The sequence below is a fragment of the Trachypithecus francoisi genome, unplaced genomic scaffold (assembly GCF_009764315.1).
Source record: "Trachypithecus francoisi isolate TF-2019V2 unplaced genomic scaffold, Tfra_2.0 Lachesis_group4, whole genome shotgun sequence".
Classification (NCBI taxonomy): domain Eukaryota; kingdom Metazoa; phylum Chordata; class Mammalia; order Primates; family Cercopithecidae; genus Trachypithecus; species Trachypithecus francoisi.
The window spans coordinates 10200151-10219180 of NW_022681469.1; the positions used below are offsets into that span (position 1 = coordinate 10200151).

General features: G+C 37.6%; 1 protein-coding gene and 1 pseudogene across 15 annotated transcripts in view; one reads left to right on the forward strand and one right to left on the reverse strand.

Moving 5' to 3' along the window:
* The window catches only part of EZH2 (enhancer of zeste 2 polycomb repressive complex 2 subunit), a 74571-nt gene that overhangs the window by 43763 nt on the left and 11778 nt on the right, over positions 1-19030 (forward strand). For 6 of the 15 annotated variants that reach the window (XM_033192398.1, XM_033192390.1, XM_033192399.1 and 3 more), the window contains 6 exons: positions 4208-4324; positions 7127-7247; positions 8095-8235; positions 9347-9449; positions 9986-10164; positions 18060-18151. In XM_033192398.1, coding sequence (XP_033048289.1) covers positions 4208-4324; positions 7127-7247; positions 8095-8235; positions 9347-9449; positions 9986-10164; positions 18060-18151 — 753 coding nt within the window. Of the gene's footprint in view, positions 1-297; positions 477-4207; positions 4325-7126; positions 7248-8094; positions 8236-9346; positions 9450-9985; positions 10165-18059; positions 18152-19030 lie in introns of all 15 variants that reach the window. The other 9 variants (XM_033192392.1, XM_033192400.1, XM_033192397.1 and 6 more) reach the window with 3 other exon arrangements.
* Positions 16347-16425, reverse strand: LOC117073847 (annotated as a pseudogene).

Below are 19030 nucleotides of genomic sequence, written 5' to 3' on the forward strand. Positions count from 1 at the left end.
GTGTCTCTGGCATGAAATAAATGGACCAACCAGTATCCGAGAATATTTTTTACTTGGCTAACTGATGGTATATTTTCCCCTACTATATGGAAGTTGGACTTAGCCCTTATCATGTTAAAGGTTATTCAGAGGCAGGATGGCCATGACTGTTGTCTTTGGGATGTCCTGCTGTAAAATGGGGAGTCATACCTACCTCACAGGGTAGTTGTGAAATTTAAAGAAGCTAACTTTGGTAAAGTCTCTAGCACAGTGCTTGGCACATAGTAGGGTGTGTTAATTTCTTTCCCTTCCCTGCAGGCCATTCACCTGCTCTTCCCTCTACGATTTTCCATAACACAGTTTTTACTTGGAACCAGCCTTCTGCCAAGAGTCTCAGTTTGGTTGTGTACTCCTACAACTACTATTTTTGGCTTGACTTCCCTCTCCAGCTCCCAGTGGTCCAGCCACACAGTCGCCTATTGTACCAGCTGGTTGATGTAAGTCTATCCATCCTCAGAGGAACCTGGTTACTTACCAGTAAACTGTGTTTCTCTGAAAATGTAGCATCCTTGGTAATGAATCTAGCCCCCCCCCGCCCTTTTTTAAACCATTGATGAAGAATCATCTCTAACTTCCTTGTGTGATCCTCAAGTTGGAACTGGAATTAGAGAATCTAATTTGTGGATAAAGGTCTCCTAGTAAGTTCCTGAGTCCAGGACACATGGCTCTGACCAGGTGAAATGTGGAGACCCATGAGGTAAAAACTCTTTTCACTACTCTGAGTGACCTGAGGCTTAATTATGTAAACTGTCAAGGATGATACATTTTCAAAGAAAAATAAGTTGCTGGTAAGTAACTGGGATTTTTGAGTAATTTTTCTGTAAGTCAATAAATAAGAAGCCCACATTTGTTTTTTACCAACAAATGCTTTTGCATTTGAATATTTCATAAATGAAAGGAATATGGTTAATAGTCACGGTTAATAGTTAAAGAATGGGATAGGTTTCTAGAGATACTAGAAATATAATGAGGTGGGGGTAGACCGTCAGTTTTCTAAATAGTTGCTCTCTTAGCTTTAAACAGAAATTGAAGTCTCCAGTAGAGAAAGTCATCAAATGTAGTCTGTTCATTCCAGAAACATTTTTTGAGTGCCTACTGTTTTTTGAGACACTGTGCTGAGTATCTTTTCAAGACAGAGGTGAAGCCACACTTGGCTCAGCTGCTTTTGCCCTCAGAGAGCTTATTTCTTGTTTCTTAGTGACTCTCGCATGACTCAGAACTGAGGCGATGGGATACTGGGGTATGACAGAGGTATGGGATTGGAAGTAGTATGTAGTGCTGCAGCCTGTGCCTTAATATTTTCTGTGCTTCCGTAAGTTCTTTCTGTTAATGGGAAAAATCAGCTGACTTCATTCAGGATTTGCAGAGTATTTGCTTATCACTAGAGCAACCATAGATGAAGCAAAGCCAGTGCTCCTTCTTTCTCGTAGTTGAAAACAATATTCATTCTCTAACCCTTATGTGCGACTTTGGAATTAGGTGTTAAAGCAGGTGAATAAGTCAGAGTCAGAGAGACAGCCCACTCCCCCTTAAGCTTTAAAAGCACTTCTTCCTTCAGAAGCCACAGAATTAATTTATTCCTGCCAAATGTAAAAAAAATCAGAATTTTCTTTTTAAGAAATGAAAATTGTTTTGTACTTTAAGTCACTGGATAGTATTTGATACTATCAGTATCACTAATTATATTCAGTATATTTAGTGATTATAAGCACCTCCACCCCCAAATTTTCCCAGTTAAGTAGAAAGAAGGAAAGAAGACTTGGTAGTACTAATAAGTTGTTGTTGGAGGAAATAGTCCTATTACATTGTCATATGTCTCTATTTTATTTTTTTTTTTTGAGGCAGGGTCTCACTCTTGTCACCCAGGCTTAGAGTGCAGTGGTGCTGATCACGGCTTACCGCAGCCTGTGCCTCCCAGGCTCAAGTGATCCTCCCACCTCAGACCCTCAAGTAGCTGGGACCACAGGCACGTGCCACCTTGCTGGGCTAATTTTTTGTGTGTTTTTAGTAGAGACAGTGTTTCCCCATGTTGCCCAGGCTGGTCTTGAACTTCTGGGCTCAAATGATCTGCCCATCTTGGCCTGCCAAAGTGCTGAGATTATACGCTTGAGCCACTGTGCCCAGCCATATCTCTGTTTTATATAGTAAATTCTGCATGGTTGTAATTGTTATTTTGCCCCATGAGCATTGCAAGGGCAAGAACTACAGTGCAGTAATTAATTAAGCTCACGGGTGTTGCAGTCAGACTTTCAATCCAGGTTTTAATCCTGGTTTTGTAATTTGCTACCTTTCTGACTAGACAAATTATATAACTTCTCTGAACCTCAGTGTCCTCATTTGTGAAGTTTTGATGCTAAAACTACATCATAAGGTTGTAATGAGGAATAATTAAGATAATGTATATAAGCACTTAGCACAGTGCCTGCAACGTAGTACGTGCTCAATAAATGTTAACTGCTGTTTTTATTGGAATATTGGATGGATGGATGAAGGATTGTATCAGAGGCCAAATAGCAGGAAGGGGAAAGATTATGGGCTCTGGAGTGTTAGTAAACTGTTCACACCGTCTTGTTTACTTGGGTTATGAGCCTTATTAGTATTATGATCTTTATCTTTGCCTTTTTGGAAAGCAAATTAATGGATGAATCACTGTCACAGTTCTTTCTAACTACTCCATCCTTAAACCTTTACTTTCACTAAGGAAGGAATTATTTTTGTGCTGCAGTGACTGTGATGATTGAGAGATTATCCCACTGGCCTGATGCAACCCAATGCTGAGGGTCAGGTGTGGCGCATATGCCAGATTTCTACTCTGAATTTCACCACACCTCGTTCTGCTATTCTTAAGACATTTTAAATAAAAAATTTAAACATTTAATATGTATGTGTGTATATATATATATGATTTTTCAGTTTCATTTTACTACACTTCTTTTTTGCTCTATTTTCATTGATTGTGGATTATGAATGTATGTCTAGGATATTTTTGAGAAGGCTCTGGAGGACTTATACTTGGGCAGTAGTACTCTTTAAGGAATCTTGGATTCGTAGACAGGGTGAAAAGTGCTGTGGTTATTTGGGCACAGAATTTTGCCATATTTCAGAGAATCAAAGATGCAAAATTTTTCACATTTAACATTCAAAACCAACATGCATCTTAGAATCACTGTGATAAGAACGGATTATATCTTTGTTTAGTTGGCAGCATTTTTTTCTTAGTGATACAGAAGATAATGGTATACCTTGAAATCGCTGTCATCATCGATTGTATGAAATATGGTGTTTCAAGGGACTATGTGCACTGACACATTATAGCAATATGGCATCATGGCAATATGAGGAGCGGGAAGAGCAGGGGCTCCAGAGTCAGACTTTTGGAGTTTACATTCTAGCCCGAGAACCATGCTCAATCTTGGGCAAGCTACTGATCCTTTCTTTTCTATAGTTTTCTCACCTGTAAAATGGGGGCTGAGAATAGTATCCATCTTACAGTGTTATAATGAGGATTAAATAGAAGACATGTAATGTGTTTAAAATAGCCTAGGGCATAAAAAATACTTAGTAATTAGCTAATATTATAATTCAGAGATTACAGTTTTGCAGAATAGATTTGAATTTACTTTGTTGTGATTGAAACACAAACCCATTACCCTTAATATTTATGTATCATGTGATAATATCAGCAGTTGACACTTAGATTTTAAAAAAGGAAGATAAAGATAAGGAAGATTAACCTAACAAGTTTTCTTATTCTTGTTAAGTAAGATTTAAGTGGCTTATTTGGTATATATATTATTATTCTGTGTGGTTGGAATGTAAGAGAAATGAAGGATGAGCTAGGAAATAAATGTCTAGCAAAAGCATGGAGCAGTTAATCAGATTGCTGAATCTCACATAAGTACAGTTTTTGATTCTTACTGATATTGGTAAGTATGGGAAGGGTTGGAGGTTTTAAACATTTGGAAAATTTGAAGCATTTTTTCACCCTAAGTAAAAGAGAGAAAAGAGAGAATCCTATTTGGTTTATATGACCACTTTACTGTCCTAGGTAAGGACTTTTTCTTCAAAATTAAATATTTACGTAGGCAGCATCTCTTTACAATATGATGGCTAGAGCTGAAGGTTGTCCTTTTATTCTTAAGAGTCAATTTTATTTTTTCTGTTTTAGTGTTCGGTGACCAGTGACTTGGATTTTCCAACACAAGTCATCCCATTAAAGACTCTGAATGCAGTTGCTTCAGTACCCATAATGTATTCTTGGTCTCCCCTACAGCAGAATTTTATGGTATGTAAATAAGATATCTTCTGCTTATTTGATAACTTATTTGAAATAAAAAAGCATAGATAATTTTATTGTCAAGGTGAATCAAGACAGTATAAAATCTGAAAAGCTATCAAAATAACACTTGAAGTAATTTTAAAAAATTGATTAATATAGTTTCTTTAAGGCCTGTGCAGTATTACTCTTTTCCTATATTCTCCAAAGGAAAAGTGTTAAGCAATAACTATACCTGGGATTAAAAAGATTTAAAAGATGGACTGGGCATTGTAGCATCATGCCTGTAATCCCAGCACTTTGGGAGGCTGAGGCAGACTGATCACTTGAGTCCGGGAATTGGAGATCCACCTGAGCAATATGGCGAAATGCTGTCTCTTCAAAAACAAACAAACAAAAAACACCAAAAATTAGCTGGGTGTGGTACATGTCAGTAGTCACAAGCTACTCAGGAGGCTGAGGTGGAAGGATGGCTTGAGGGAGGCGGAGGTTGTAGTGAGCTGAGATGGTGCCATTGCACTCCAGCCTGGGTGACAGCCAGACCCTGTCTCAAAAAAAAAAAAAAAGGAATGAAGCTTATAGTTCTTATCCTTAAAAAAGTCAGTGTCCTATAATCTAAATCTGACTTTGGGTTTTTGTTAATTGAGAACTTACTGTTTAAAACAATTTTAGGTGGCATTTTATTTTGATAATGTACATTATATAATATTCATAGGGCTTATAAAACATGAGCTGAAACATATTTCCATTGCTAACTCTGACCCAGCAGCTTTTGTAATAAAATGCTAAAGAGAAACTGAAGCATGTGTTCTTGACTTGTATTGCTAAATAAAAAATATATAGTTGTATTACTTAATTGATATATAAAGTGGAAAGGCTAATAAAATGTTGATGGAAGTCCTTGGTGAACCTGCTTTAGGGAATTTTTTAGTAACTTTTATACTTTGTACAGAAGAGTGTCAACTTCAGTTACTCTTCTGTAGTTGTATAAATTTGAGTGTAGTTTGAGAATTACACTACATGACCTTGAGGGAAGTTTCATGTTTTCACAGACTGAAATTCTGGAAGAATATGGTATTTAAATTTTTCATTAAATATAATTTATGAATCATCCATGGATTTTGCTGGTCCAGCCTGGGTGACAGAGCCAGACCCTGTCTGATTTTGCTTACCAAAGCAGATTAGGCACACAATCTTTATTATAACTAGGGTATGTTTTGATGAGCAGGATGATGTGGATATGATTGAAAAGACAAAATATGTAAGTGTCATTAATTTTGGCTTAGATATAAAGAAATCAACCCCTAGTTTAAATGAGATTAGTGCAAGTGAAATGAGATGAAAACAGGCCTCTAGTGTGTACATAATCTTGAATTTGAATATATGGATACATTAAAATCTGCATTTTAGTTATATGCCCCTTTTATCCCACTTTTCCTTGTCTGTCTGTGGTACTGTTATCTTTATGAACTCTCCAGTTGTCCTAAATTTGTTACCTAGGGATTATTTGAGATTTTTTCCCACATTTCCTGCCTGCTAGTAGTCCCATGTATGGCCTTTTCCAGCGTGTTCTTCCCTGTGGGCCATGATCACAGTGCCGGGCCGAGCCTGTGCCCTCTTACCCTTTAAAGAGCTGCTGTGTCCTCCCAGTCAGGCATAGCCAGTCCAATTCTGCTTGTCAGAATTATCTTTCTAAAATTCTGTTCTTAACCAATATCCTTTTCAAAGGCCTCTTAAGATTTAGACTTGTCTTCACTTGGAATTAGTCTCTTTAAACATGTGCTTCAGAACTGTCCAGTCTTTATCTATGGTTACTGTCATTTTTATTCTTCATTGGAAATGCTCTTCCTCCCATGAATGTCAGCTTTCTTTCCCTTGTATTCTTAAGTATTCTGTTCTCTTAACTTTTCTTTGATTGGCTCTTCTTCTTCTCTGTTGTCTTCCAAAGCTTGATAAAAACTCACCTGTCATCTTTACTAGCACTGTCAACTTTGATATTCATCTCATTCATCTAAATATTGAAATATTTTATGTTTTTGTAGAATGTTCTTATTTTACATATAAGTACATATCCTTTTGGCATAAACTTTAATGGAGTATCAATACTCTACATCCCTAGAATTTTATTATATTGGATGTCTTAATTTCTTTTTTTTTCATATTACCTTAAACTATTACAAGTTAATGGCTGTTTTAATAACCGGATCATCAAGTGGAGTTTGGGAGTCTTATGGTCGTTTTTTGGGATGGATCTATATGGATCTTGATATACCATATTTCATCATCCTGTATTAACATCTAAAGTGTGCCTTAAAACCGATGATGGCTGGGCATGGTGGCTCATGATGCCAGACACCTGTCATCCCAGCACTTTGGGAGCTAAGGCGGGCGGATCACTTGAGCTCTGGAGTTCGAGACCAGCCTGGGCAGCATAGTGAGACACTCGTCTCAAATAAAAAACAAAAAACAGAAAAACAAACGGATGATGTCTTCTCATAATCTAGAGCATCTTTTTCTTTCTTAGAGGTATGTAAAATAATGGTAAGTTTGAATGATTGATGACAGACTAAGTGCAGTATTTTTTCTTGAATCAGATTTTTTTCCTGTCAACAGTTTTCTCAGATATGCTTATTGGCGAGAGGAGTCTTTTTATTCTTTGATACATTTTAGAGTTTGCTCTCTGACTAGTATTTTATATCTGGAGAACTGGGTAAAGACATCTACATATGAAAAAACGGTTGTATTTTAGTTATTTCACATTTGATACTTAGAATAAACCTGCTTTTTAAATTTTTTTTTTCTTTTTTTTAGGTGGAAGATGAAACTGTTTTACATAACATTCCTTATATGGGAGATGAAGTTTTAGACCAGGATGGTACTTTCATTGAAGAACTAATAAAAAATTATGATGGAAAAGTACATGGGGATAGAGGTGAGCCATATGCTTCTTCTCTTGGAAAAAGGGGCTAAAGAATTGAGAGATAATTTTGTTTATGAGGCATAGGGCATGAGAAAAATTTTAATATTAAAATTAAGTTTTGCACTGAACTATAAGGGACTGACCCTGGGCCCAGGCCTAAGATTTTCAGTATTTTCCCTAACTATTTTTGGGAAAATTAGGAGGATCATATTTGCCACCTGATAATTACGCATAGTTGGTTATAACATAAATTATAATGGCAGTAACATATAAATTAAATAGAAATTGAGTGTATGTAGATTTTAAGATTCTTTAGTAATAAAATTAATTAGGATTGGGGCTCTGCTGTGGCATGTGGGGGCTCCAGCAGCCCCTACTGTTCAAAAATACTGCTCCTCTAGGGACTACAGTATCTGAAATTCAATCATTAGAGTCATGGTTTCAGTTTTTTGTGTCCAGGAGGCCCTGTTAAAGTGTCTGAAAGGGTAATATTTGTAATATCATCATCCATTGTCATTATCAGCAGAAAGCAGGATCTGAAGTCATTAGTTAAAGGACAGATCCGTTGTTTGGGAGGAGGCTAAAGCCACAATCAGTTCCTAGAGAATTCAGTTTTCTACTAGAAACTTTTGGGGAGGGGCTATTCGACAAAGTAGCAGGTATTAAAGATAATTTTCCTTCCTAACTTTGCATAACACCAGTCTTGAAAATGATCTTATCTTTTCCTTCCCTCATTTCAATAATAATGTTTTAGTGCTAGTTACTAGGCTATGCCTGTTTTGTACAAGTAGAAAAAGGATACATAAACTTTTGACATTACTACTTCCCCTGTGTGTTTCTGACATTTGATGCATTTCAGAATGTGGGTTTATAAATGATGAAATTTTTGTGGAGTTGGTGAATGCCCTTGGTCAATATAATGATGATGACGATGATGATGATGGAGACGATCCTGAAGAAAGAGAAGAAAAACAGAAAGATCTGGAGGATCACCGAGATGGTATGCCTGGTTATTAGGATTCTGTGTAGCCATTACAGCTTTCTTTCAAAAACAGTAGAAAGAGTAGAAGTAGAGCTTAGTTTCTTCTTTCTCTTTTTCTTTCTTTGCTAAATGTCACACTGATAGCAGTATAATCAAAATTAGCATATTATGGCCAGGCAAGGTGGCTAACCCTGTAATCCTAGCACTTTGGGAGGCTAAGGTGGGCAGATTGCTTGAGCCCAGGAGTTCAAGACCAGCCTGGGCAACATAGTGAGACCCCATCTCTACTAAAAAGTAAAAACATGAGGCAGGGTGATTGCTTGAGCCTAGGAGGTGTGTAGGTTGCACTGAGTTGTGATTGTGCCACTTCACAATCTGGCTGGGTGACAGAGTGAGACCCTGCCTTAAAAAAAAAAAAAGAAAAGAGCATATTACTTGCAACATTATCGTCACTTGAGTGTCTCTGTTTCCTTTGGCTAGCAAAGAACATAATTTTTTGTGTGCTTCTCTGGGCATCATTATAATATATAACATATTGATACTCACTATGTACAAGTTGTGTACTAATCACTTCATGTGCACCAGCTCACTTAATCCTCGTAACGGCTTCATGAGGTGGATGTTACTATCAGATCCATTTTCTATTTGAGGGGATAGATTTAGAGAGGTTAAGTAACTTACAAGATTACACTCTTGGGAAGAAACAGAGACAATAGCTGGTGTTCTCTACTTGGCAAAGCTCATGTTAAGGCAGCAAAGAATAATTTGGCGGGTGAAATAGCAATTTCTAAGAAGCATATTTGAAAAAGAGAAAATAACAAAAAGGTACCTTATTGATCATCTAGTTCCGCTCCTTCATTTTACAGATGAGTAAACAGACCCAAGAGGTAAAGTTTTTCCTATTTCAAGAGGTAAATGCTCTTAAAGCTTTTCATATTTGAATTTTGTTTTTGACCGACTGGTATTCCACAGACACATGTAAAGTATGTGAGAAGTAAGTCAAACACAAAATTGAGATGATTTCTTAGAAAATCAACTTTGTTACAGAGACGTCGTTGGGTGGAGAAAATTAAAGATCGAAAACTTGTTTACTTCCATTCCTTTTTGCCTTTCATATTCTCCTATTTAGATAAAGAAAGCCGCCCACCTCGGAAATTTCCTTCTGATAAAATTTTTGAAGCCATTTCCTCAATGTTTCCAGATAAAGGCACAGCAGAAGAACTAAAGGAAAAGTAAGATATATTCCTTTGAGGCAGTCTTGCCCTGTGTGGTATGTAACTCACCATTTTGGTTTATTACAAATGGAATCAATGTAGTGGATGAGCCACTACACTTTATTTACAATGTTTGCAAGATACTTGAAGCAACATATGTACCTGTGGTACTCTGCATTACAAAATATTTCCTGTAGATAGAATAAATAATTTATATCTACACATAAACACACATATGCACATAAAATCTACAGTGGTAGATTTACAGGAAAATTATCTGGATACTGATAGCAAAATTTGGTGTTTAGTTAAAACTAATATATCCTTTTCCATGATATATTTGAATCATATCAATGAATTTGATTCTTCGTAACACCATGCACAATATTTAGTTGGCTCTTTATCTAAATAAAGATTGTTGTAGGTTAGAGCCATTCCTATATGTTTTAGGCAAGATGAACATCGAAAGTAACACATGGAAACCTTTTAGAAACTGTTTTCAAAAAATTGATTTTTGTTTCATGTTTACTTAAATTTTTTTTGGTTAATGTTAGATATAAAGAACTCACCGAACAGCAGCTCCCAGGCGCACTTCCTCCTGAATGTACCCCCAACATAGATGGACCAAACGCTAAATCTGTTCAGAGAGAGCAAAGCTTACACTCCTTTCATACGCTTTTCTGTAGGCGATGTTTTAAATATGACTGCTTCCTACATCGTAAGTGCAATTATTGTACGTTTTCATTTTCTATCTTTGTTGTGGAATTATGTTTTAAACCATCTTGGAGAGTGCTATTATTTATTACAGCTAGAATTTATCATTTAATCCTGTAGTTACTTTGAAAAGTCTTTAGATCTCAGTATTATTATTATTTTTACTTTGTTGCTTGAGGATTGCTCTGAAATCTTTTGTATGTATTTCATTTGGGCTACTATTTTCCACAAATACAGAATTCAGGTCAGTGATTTTTTTTTTTTTTTTTCCGTAAGTGCTAACTAAGCAGTTGTTTTACAATAAAACTATTATTATGAACTAACTGATAGCCCAGAGCAACATTGCTGATATTGATGAACAAATTGTGTTAAATAAGAAATTGGCCAGAAAAATGTTCAGGTAAGTAAGTGCTTGTCGATTTAGTGTAAATTTTTTTTGCCCTCTGGGTAAGTTTTTTAAAAAAACCCTGCATTTGAATACAAGTAAAACATAAAATGTTCTTAGTGAAAATTTAAGTATGGTATATACAAAAATACTTTTTTCCCCTGGCATTTCTAGGGAATGTGGTTTCTTAGTAAATTTTCCTGGTAATTGAAACCTTTAAGCACAGTTTAAAAGCATCAACTACTTTTGAGGCACATATTTTGAAAATGTATTTAATAGTTCCTAATTTTCCTAGAGTAGTTTGCTTATTATAGTTCGGTTTTTCTCATATTGTATTTTAGTATGTCTGTCTATGTCATGGTAACTTCTTTAGGGGCTTTGACCCATTGTAAAATCGTTTTCCCCTGTACTGAATGGCCCCACATTACTTTGTTTTGAGTTCCTATGCCTACCATTGACAGATTTATTCCTCCTCATTCACCAATGATATGTCTTTTTAAGCTTGCCCAAGCTGCTGTACCTCACCTCCTCCTAAGTTTTTGCTGTGCTTATTTTTCCTGCAACTCATAATGTGTTGAGTGATGTACACATTGGTCTGGAAATGTTAAGTTTTGTTTTTGTGTGTGACATATTAGTGGTTTAGTTATCTTAAAATAGAAAAACTTGAAGTAGATTTTTAGAATTATCATTATATCGTAACCTCCTTGCTCTTGTTCTCAACTTCTATTCTGGTTTAAAGTGATTTGGTAGTTTTAAAAATTCGTAGTCAGTCATCCATTTGTTGCTTCAGCCATTGGACAGTTAAGCCCTTGAAATAGTTGTCTTGAATTTCATTTTAATTCCCCTTTACACACCATCAATTTATGAATTACATCCAGTTTTTATTAAGAATATCGGGAAGGGGAACATCACACACCGGGGCCTATCATGGGGAGGGGGAAGGGGGGAGGGATTGCATTGGGAGCTATACCTGATATAAATGATGAATTGATGGGTGCTGACGAGTTGATGGGTGCAGCACACCAACATGGCACAAGTATACATATGTAACAAACCTGCACGTTATGCACATGTACCCTAGAACTTAAAGTATAAAAAAAAAAAAAAAAGAATATTGTAAATTGCATGCAGATATCACTATGCCTAAAGAACTGAGTAGAAGCACTATTTTGGAGTCGCCGAAAGGTCCTTCCAATTTGTTGTTTATAGATGTAGCATTTAGTAAAGTTTTTTGCTGTAAAAATGAACCATAGAAGTAGGACACTACTTTTAAACATTACAAGAGTTCTTTTATTGTGCTATTCAGAGACGAGTAATTTTTTTTTTTTTTTTTTTTTTTTTGAGACGGAGTCTCGCTCTGTCGCCCAGCTGGAGTGCTGTGGCCGGATCTCGGCTCACTGCAAGCTCCGCCTCCCGGGTTCACGCCATTCTCCTGCCTCAGCCTCCCGAGCAGCTGGGACTACAGGCGCCCACCACCTCGCCCGGCTAGTTTTTTGTATTTTTAGTAGAGACGGGGTTTCACCGTGTTAGCCAGGATGGTCTCGATCTCCTGACCTCGTGATCCACCCGACTCGGCCTCCCAAAGTGCTGGGATTACAGGCTTGAGCCACCGCGCCCGGCCAATTTTTTTTTTTTTTTTTTTTTAACTTGAACCTTGAACCTCTTACGTATCTCATCATTCTAGCTGGGGAGAAGAGAGGAATATTTTACTTTATTAATAAAGTTGGCTTTCATGGGACTAATTGGCTGCCTCCTTGTAGCATTTGGTAGCCATGGGTCCGACTTTGCTAGGCCCACTTTGACTTCTTTTTACAGTAGAGCCAGTGTCTTCATCATTCAGTCCTAATGAGTTCTATAGGAGCTTCATTGCTTTACATTAACTTTGACAAAATACCACACATAGTATATTTTTCTTAGGTAAAGTAAGTTACTAAATCATTAAATACATACAATCATGCATTATGGATGGAGATGCATTCTGAGAAATGTGTTGTTAGGTGATTTTGGCATTGTGTAAACAGAGTGTACTTACACAAACCTAGATGGTACAGCCCATGACACACCTAGGCCACACACCCTTCAGCATGTCACTCACTGTACTGGATACTGGAGGCAGTTGTGACACAGTGGCAAGTATTTGTATATTTAAATCATTAATAAACATAGAAAAGGTACAGTAAAAATACAATATTATGATCTCATGGTACCACTACTGTATATACGGTCCATCATTGACTCAGATGTTATGCAGTACATAACGGAATTTTTTTTTTTTTTGGAGATGAAGTCTCATTCTGTTGCTCAGGCTGGAGTGCAGTGGTGCGATTTTCGGCTCACTGCAGCCTCCGCCTGCTGGATTCAAAGGATTCTCCTGTCTCAGCCTCCTGAGTAGCTAGGATTACAGGCGCCCGCCACCACGTCCAGCTAATTTTTGTATTTTTAGTAGAGATGGGGTTTCACCATGTTGGCCAGGCTGGTCTTGAACTCCTGACCTTAAGTGATCCACCTGCCCCGGCCTCCCAAAGTGTTGGGATTACAGGCGTGAGCTACTGCGCCTGGTTGATTGTATGTTAAATGTAGCGTTTTGTGCTTTAGTTTTCTGGTCTCTATCTTGGGGATATGGTACTACTTCCTTTATAGAGCTGTTGTGAGGATTAGATGAATTAATGTGTGGAAAATAGTTAAAATGGTACCTGACTCTTGTTAGCTGTTGTGAGTTTTAAAATAGGTCATCATTCACATGGTTTACGTTTCCAAAAAGTATTAATATGAAGATGTGCTGGGCGCATCCTTTTAATCCCAGTGCTTTGGGAGGCAGAGGTGGAAGGATTGCTTGAGCCCAAAAGTTTGAGGCTACAGTGAGCTATGATCATGCCACTGTACTCCAGCTGGGTGACAGAGTGAGACTCCATCTCTTTAAAAAAAAAAAAAAAAAAGTATGTAAATGTGTACAATGAAGTCTCCCAATGATTTTCTGTTCCCCATCCATCGAATTTTTACCTCACTCCTTCCACTTTTATTAGTAGTTAACCACTTTTATTAGTTCTCTTGTATTTTTTTTTTACCATTTCTTTGACAAGTATAAAGATACTCTTTTTTTTCTGACCATCTTATTTAAATGGTGCCATAGCATTCAGGCTTTTCCCTTTTTTGGGGATAAGGATAGGATTTAATATTATAGCTCTTAGCTTTATCTATATAGCTGCATAGCCTGTGCTGTAGGAGGTTCCAGAACTTACTGGACTGGTCTCTAATGGTGACCATTTGGATTATTTTGAGCCTTATGCTATAACAGTGCCACAGTGAATTACCTTGCAGATATCTGTACCCATTTCACACAAGTTTAAGTTTACCTGATAAACTCTATTTAGGTATTGCCAAATGACCTGCCATACGGGGATACAGCACTTTAAAACCCTACCAGCAAAGTCAGAGAGCCCTGCCCATAGAAAGTGTTACCAAACTAATTTTTCAAGTTCATTTTGTAAGTGAAAAATGGCTTTTAGTATTATTTTTAAGTTCTTGTTTTTCTTTATTTTTAAATCTCTGCTTCCCACAGGTGATAAGCATTGTTTTTTTTTTTTTTTTTTTTTTTTGAGACGGAGTCTTGCTCTGCCACCCAGGCTGGAGTGCAGTGGCCGGCTCTCAGCTCACTGCAAGCTCCGCCTCCCGGGTTCACGCCATTCTCCTGTCTCAGCCTCCCGAGTAGCTGGGACTACAGCGCCCGCCTCGTCGCCCGGCTAGTTTTTTGTATTTTTAGTAGAGACGGGGTTTCACCGTATTAGCCAGGATGGTCTCGATCTCCTGACCTCGTGATCCACCCGTCTCGGCCTCCCAAAGTGCTGGGATTACAGGCTTGAGCCACCGCGCCCGGCCATAAGCATTGTTTTAATATCTGGGTTTTATTCCTTTGAATGAGGGTAGGATCTTCCTATATGTTGAAGAGTGAACTATTTTTATTCTTTGTTTTTTTTGTTTTTGTGAGACAGGGGTCTTGCTCTGTCGCCCAGGCTGGAGTGCAGTCTTGGCTCACTGCAACCTCTGCCTCCTGGGTTCAAGTGATTCTCCTGCGTCAGCCTTCTGAGTAGCTGGGATTACAGGCACGCACCACCTCGCCTGGCTCATATTTGTATTTTTAGTAGAGACAGAGTTTCACCATGTTGGCCAGGCTGGTCTCAAACTCCTGACCTCAGGTAATAACCCACCTCAGCTGTGTGCTAGGATTACAGGTGTGAGCCACCGCACCTGGCCTATTTTTATTCTTGGTCTTATAGGTCTTTTGATAATCTTAGGAGCTTTTTATATAATCAGGAAATTAGGTTTTTTGAAATATGAGTTGTAATTTTTTTCAGGTTTATTTGATAAAAGTGCCATAAGCAAAGTTTAAACTTTTTTTTTTTTTTTTTTTTGAGATAGAGTCTTGCTCTGTTGCCCAGGCTGAAGTGCAATGGTGTGATCTTGGCTCATTGCAGCCTTTGCCTCCTGGGGTCAAGTGATTCTTGTGCCTCAGCCTCCAGAGTAGCTGGAACTACAGGCATGTGCTACCACACCCAGCTAATTTTTGAATTTTTAGTAGAGATGCGGTTTTGCCATGTTGGCCAGGCTGGTCTCGAACTCCTGACCTCAAGTGATCTGCCTGCCTCAGCCTCTAAAAGTGCTGAGATTACAGGTGTGAGCCACTGAGCCTGGTCAGTTTAAATATTTTTTAAAAAGTAGTTGAATTTATCAGTTAGCTTTCCCATTCCAAGATTATAAAGGGTTTTTCACTTTTTGTAGTATGTTTTAGGCTTCATTTTTTTAAAACATATAAATCTTTGATCCATTTGGAATTTAATATAATATAGATTATAAATCTGATCCTCCTTCTCACTTCCAAAGTTGCCTAGTTGTTTCATTTACTGACAAGTTCATCTTTCACTACCTTGAAATATTTCCTTCATTGCCCGTTGCCATATGTATTTGGGTTTCTCAACATTGTGTTCCTTTAGTCTATTCATGAGGCGGTATTCAGACATCTCTTGGCAATTCTTGTTTTTCTATATAAATTTATTTATTTATTTATAGACAGGGTCTTGCTTTGTCACCCAGGCTGGAGTGGTGCAGTGGCACAATCATGGCTCACTGCGGCCTTGACTTCCTGAGCTCAAGCTATTCTCCCATCTCAGCCTCCTGCGTAGCTGGGACTGCAAGCGTGCACCACCATTGCTGGCTAGTTTCCTTTTTTTTTCCTTTTCTTTTTTAGAGATAGGGTCTCACTGTGTTGCCCAGGCTGGTCTTAAACTCCTGGCCTCAAGTAATCCTCCTACCTTGGGCTCCCAGAGTGCTGGGATTACAGGCGTGAGCCACTGTACCCAGCCTGTATACATTTCAAAATCTGTTTGTCTAGTTCTTTTTTTAAAAAATTAGTGGTATGTTTATTGGAATCCCATTAAATTTATACATTACCTAACTTCTTTTTAAAATATAAGGGTTAAGTCTCACTAACCATACCATCACCTCTCTTTTTGTGTCCTTTAATTACCTCCCAAGTTTTCTTTATATAACTCTTGTACATTTTTTGTCGAGTATTTCTAGGTATTAAACTTATTGCTGTTGGGCTTTTTCCACATTTTGTCTTCTGTTTTGTACCTTGCTACCTTACTGCATTGTCTTCGTGTTTATCAGTTTCTCAGTACATTCTTAGGAGTTTTCCAGCTGTGTAATTACACTGTCTGTAGTTATTAATGGTTTTGCCTTCTTTCCAGTCTTTATAACCGAAGCTTCTTTCTCTTTTCTACATACTTTATTTATTTATTTTTTGGTGGGGCGGGGAGCAGGGAGGCTTTCTGATTTAAAAAAAAAAAAAAAAAAAACTGGAAAGCCTGCAAGACAAATTGTAAAAGAGCTGTAACTGTCTTTTCTACCTACTTCAGCTTGTATTTTCAGTACAGTTTAAAAATTAGTAGTGCTGGTAGATAGAGATAAATGTTCTGTGTCTTCTGGATGAGTTTTAGAAAATTATTCTTTACATCCAGGTTAAAGTTTATGTGTTCTCTAATGGTGGTTTTATTTTTGTTAATATTCTTGTTTTCTATGTATTTCATTGTCACTTTTTTTTAAAGAAGTGGTTTACATATTTTAAATTATGTATTTTTTTTCTTCAGAGAACAAGCTACAATGTTAGATTAACTCATAAAGAGAAAAATAGTTGTATTAGGGTGCCTAGGCGAACGTAATCCAGCACCAGATTAGTATTGGGTGTTAGGCTTTCTGGAGCCTAATTGCTCACACACTGCAACAGAATCTAAGCCTTGAATTTTTCTTCTTCTTCTTCTTCTTTTTTTTTTTTTTTTTTTTTTGGGAGAAGGAGTCTCGCTGCCCAGGCTGGAGCGCAGTGGCCGGATCTCAGCTCACTGCAAGCTCCGCCTCCTGGGTTTACGCCATTCTCCTGCCTCAGGCTCCCAAGTAGCTGGATCTACAGGCGCCCGCCACCTCACCCGACTAGGGTTTTTTTTTCCGTATTTTTTCATAGAGACGGGGTTTCACCGTGTTAGCCAGGATGGTCTCGATCTCCTGACCTCGTGATCCGCCCGTCTTGGCCTCCCAAAGTGCTGGGATTACAGGCTTGAGCCACCGCGCCCGGCGAATTTTTCTTCTTTAAAAACACAACTTTGCCCCTTTTTTCCTCCTTCCTTTTCTCATCAGTCTTTATGGCTTTTTACAGATATACAAAAGATGATTTGTTTTGTGAGAATATCACTTGTTTTTCTCCAGATTAATTTTCATTTTGTGTAATTTTGAATAGTCCGTTTCCAGCATTTCCCTTTTGTATATGAGGAAGCAAGTTTTGCAAGAAATTCTCTGAAGTCTGCACTGCTGTCAGCGCTCACACTGTTCTCACGTGGCGGTGTATCCGCATTTGAATCTTTCTCTTAGGTTTATTTTGGAATTTTAGGTTTCAAACGGTGTATCTAAAATCTGTTTTTTGACATCATAATGTTCTGTAGCAAGACACTGTAAGCTCTCACCAGGTTCTTGGATATGGTGTTTTGGGTATGATTCACAGGAATTGAATGTTAGTAATCTGGGGTTGTCCTCTTTATCATTAAAAACGAGTTTTTACAACTGGTGACAAGCTGATTGCTGACCTTTCTTTAGAAATCAAGAAACTGTATGTCATAATTAAAAATAGGAAATCTGATGTAATTGTAGTGGGAATATCAGCTGCTTAAACAGAGATAGTAAGATTCAATTTAAGTAAATGTTTATAACCATAGTTATGTGCATCAGTGTTACTTGCAAGGAGAAAAATGAGAAATTATGAATCATTCCAGAATTTACTGTTTTTCCTTCCTGCTTAATGGTTTGAGGAGGAGGAATGGAGAATACTTTGTGATCGTTCAGTAAGAGCTTGAAGGAAAGTTATATAAAGTAATGTAAACCATATATTAGCAAGATTATAATCCATTAATTGACTTTTCCAGTGGAACTGGAAAAGTGAAAAAGTATTTTATAGTTATATTAGATTCTTTGTTTCATTTATTTTGCAGCTTTTCATGCAACACCCAACACTTATAAGCGGAAGAACACAGAAACAGCTCTAGACAACAAACCTTGTGGACCACAGTGTTACCAGCATTTGGTAAGACTTAGTGCCTTATTATTGCAGAGGGTACTTGAGAGGACTTAATTTTGCACTTTGGTGGAGGTGATCAAGTCAGCGTTAATGTTGTCTGCACCCGTGCTGTTATGGGCCATATGATAGACAGAGCTTTCTCACCCGTGCTGTTTCTTCCATAGCTCATGTACTGCACATTTTAGTCTTTCATTAATGTGGTATTATTCTTTTTAAAATCTGTGTTATCTCTTCAGCAACATTTCAAGGCCTTTAGGATCAAGGACTCCTATGCCTTCCACAAAGTCTATGAGAGTTGTGAGGCACAGATAGTCCACTTAGAAAGCAGGCATGCAGTAACCATATGCAGTAGATCCTAAGCCCCTCTCATAGCCATATCCCTCTGCTTGAGTTTTAGATGCACTGTCATTTCAGCTATCTGATAGGTTCCGCAGAATTTTTTTTTTTCTTTAAATGATGGAGAAAAGGTAAGGGGTTAGGAAAATATGAGGTAGAAAAGTTGTTTTTTACGGGTACTCTCTTATTTTTACCATTTCCCCTCTTTGAACCAAGCCACTCCTACCTAGGAACTAAATGGGTATATATTGCCTGTTGGATTTTGGACAGAAGATTCATTGAATGGCACCTGCAGAAGGTATCCTATTTTTAAGCAATTTGGTTTTTGTAGAATGAAGTATAAAACTGTTGGCTGCTATCAAACTTCTCCCTTCTATTTCCACTAAAAAAAATGGAATTCTTGAGCACTTGTTTTATAATATTCTTTACAAGGCAGAATTTTGTTTGGCTCATCTAAAATGTTTCTGTGGTCTCTCTAAACCATGCTCTTACCATTGTTTTATACTTTGAGACTGGATTATTGTACTTCATAATGCAAGATGTAACCCT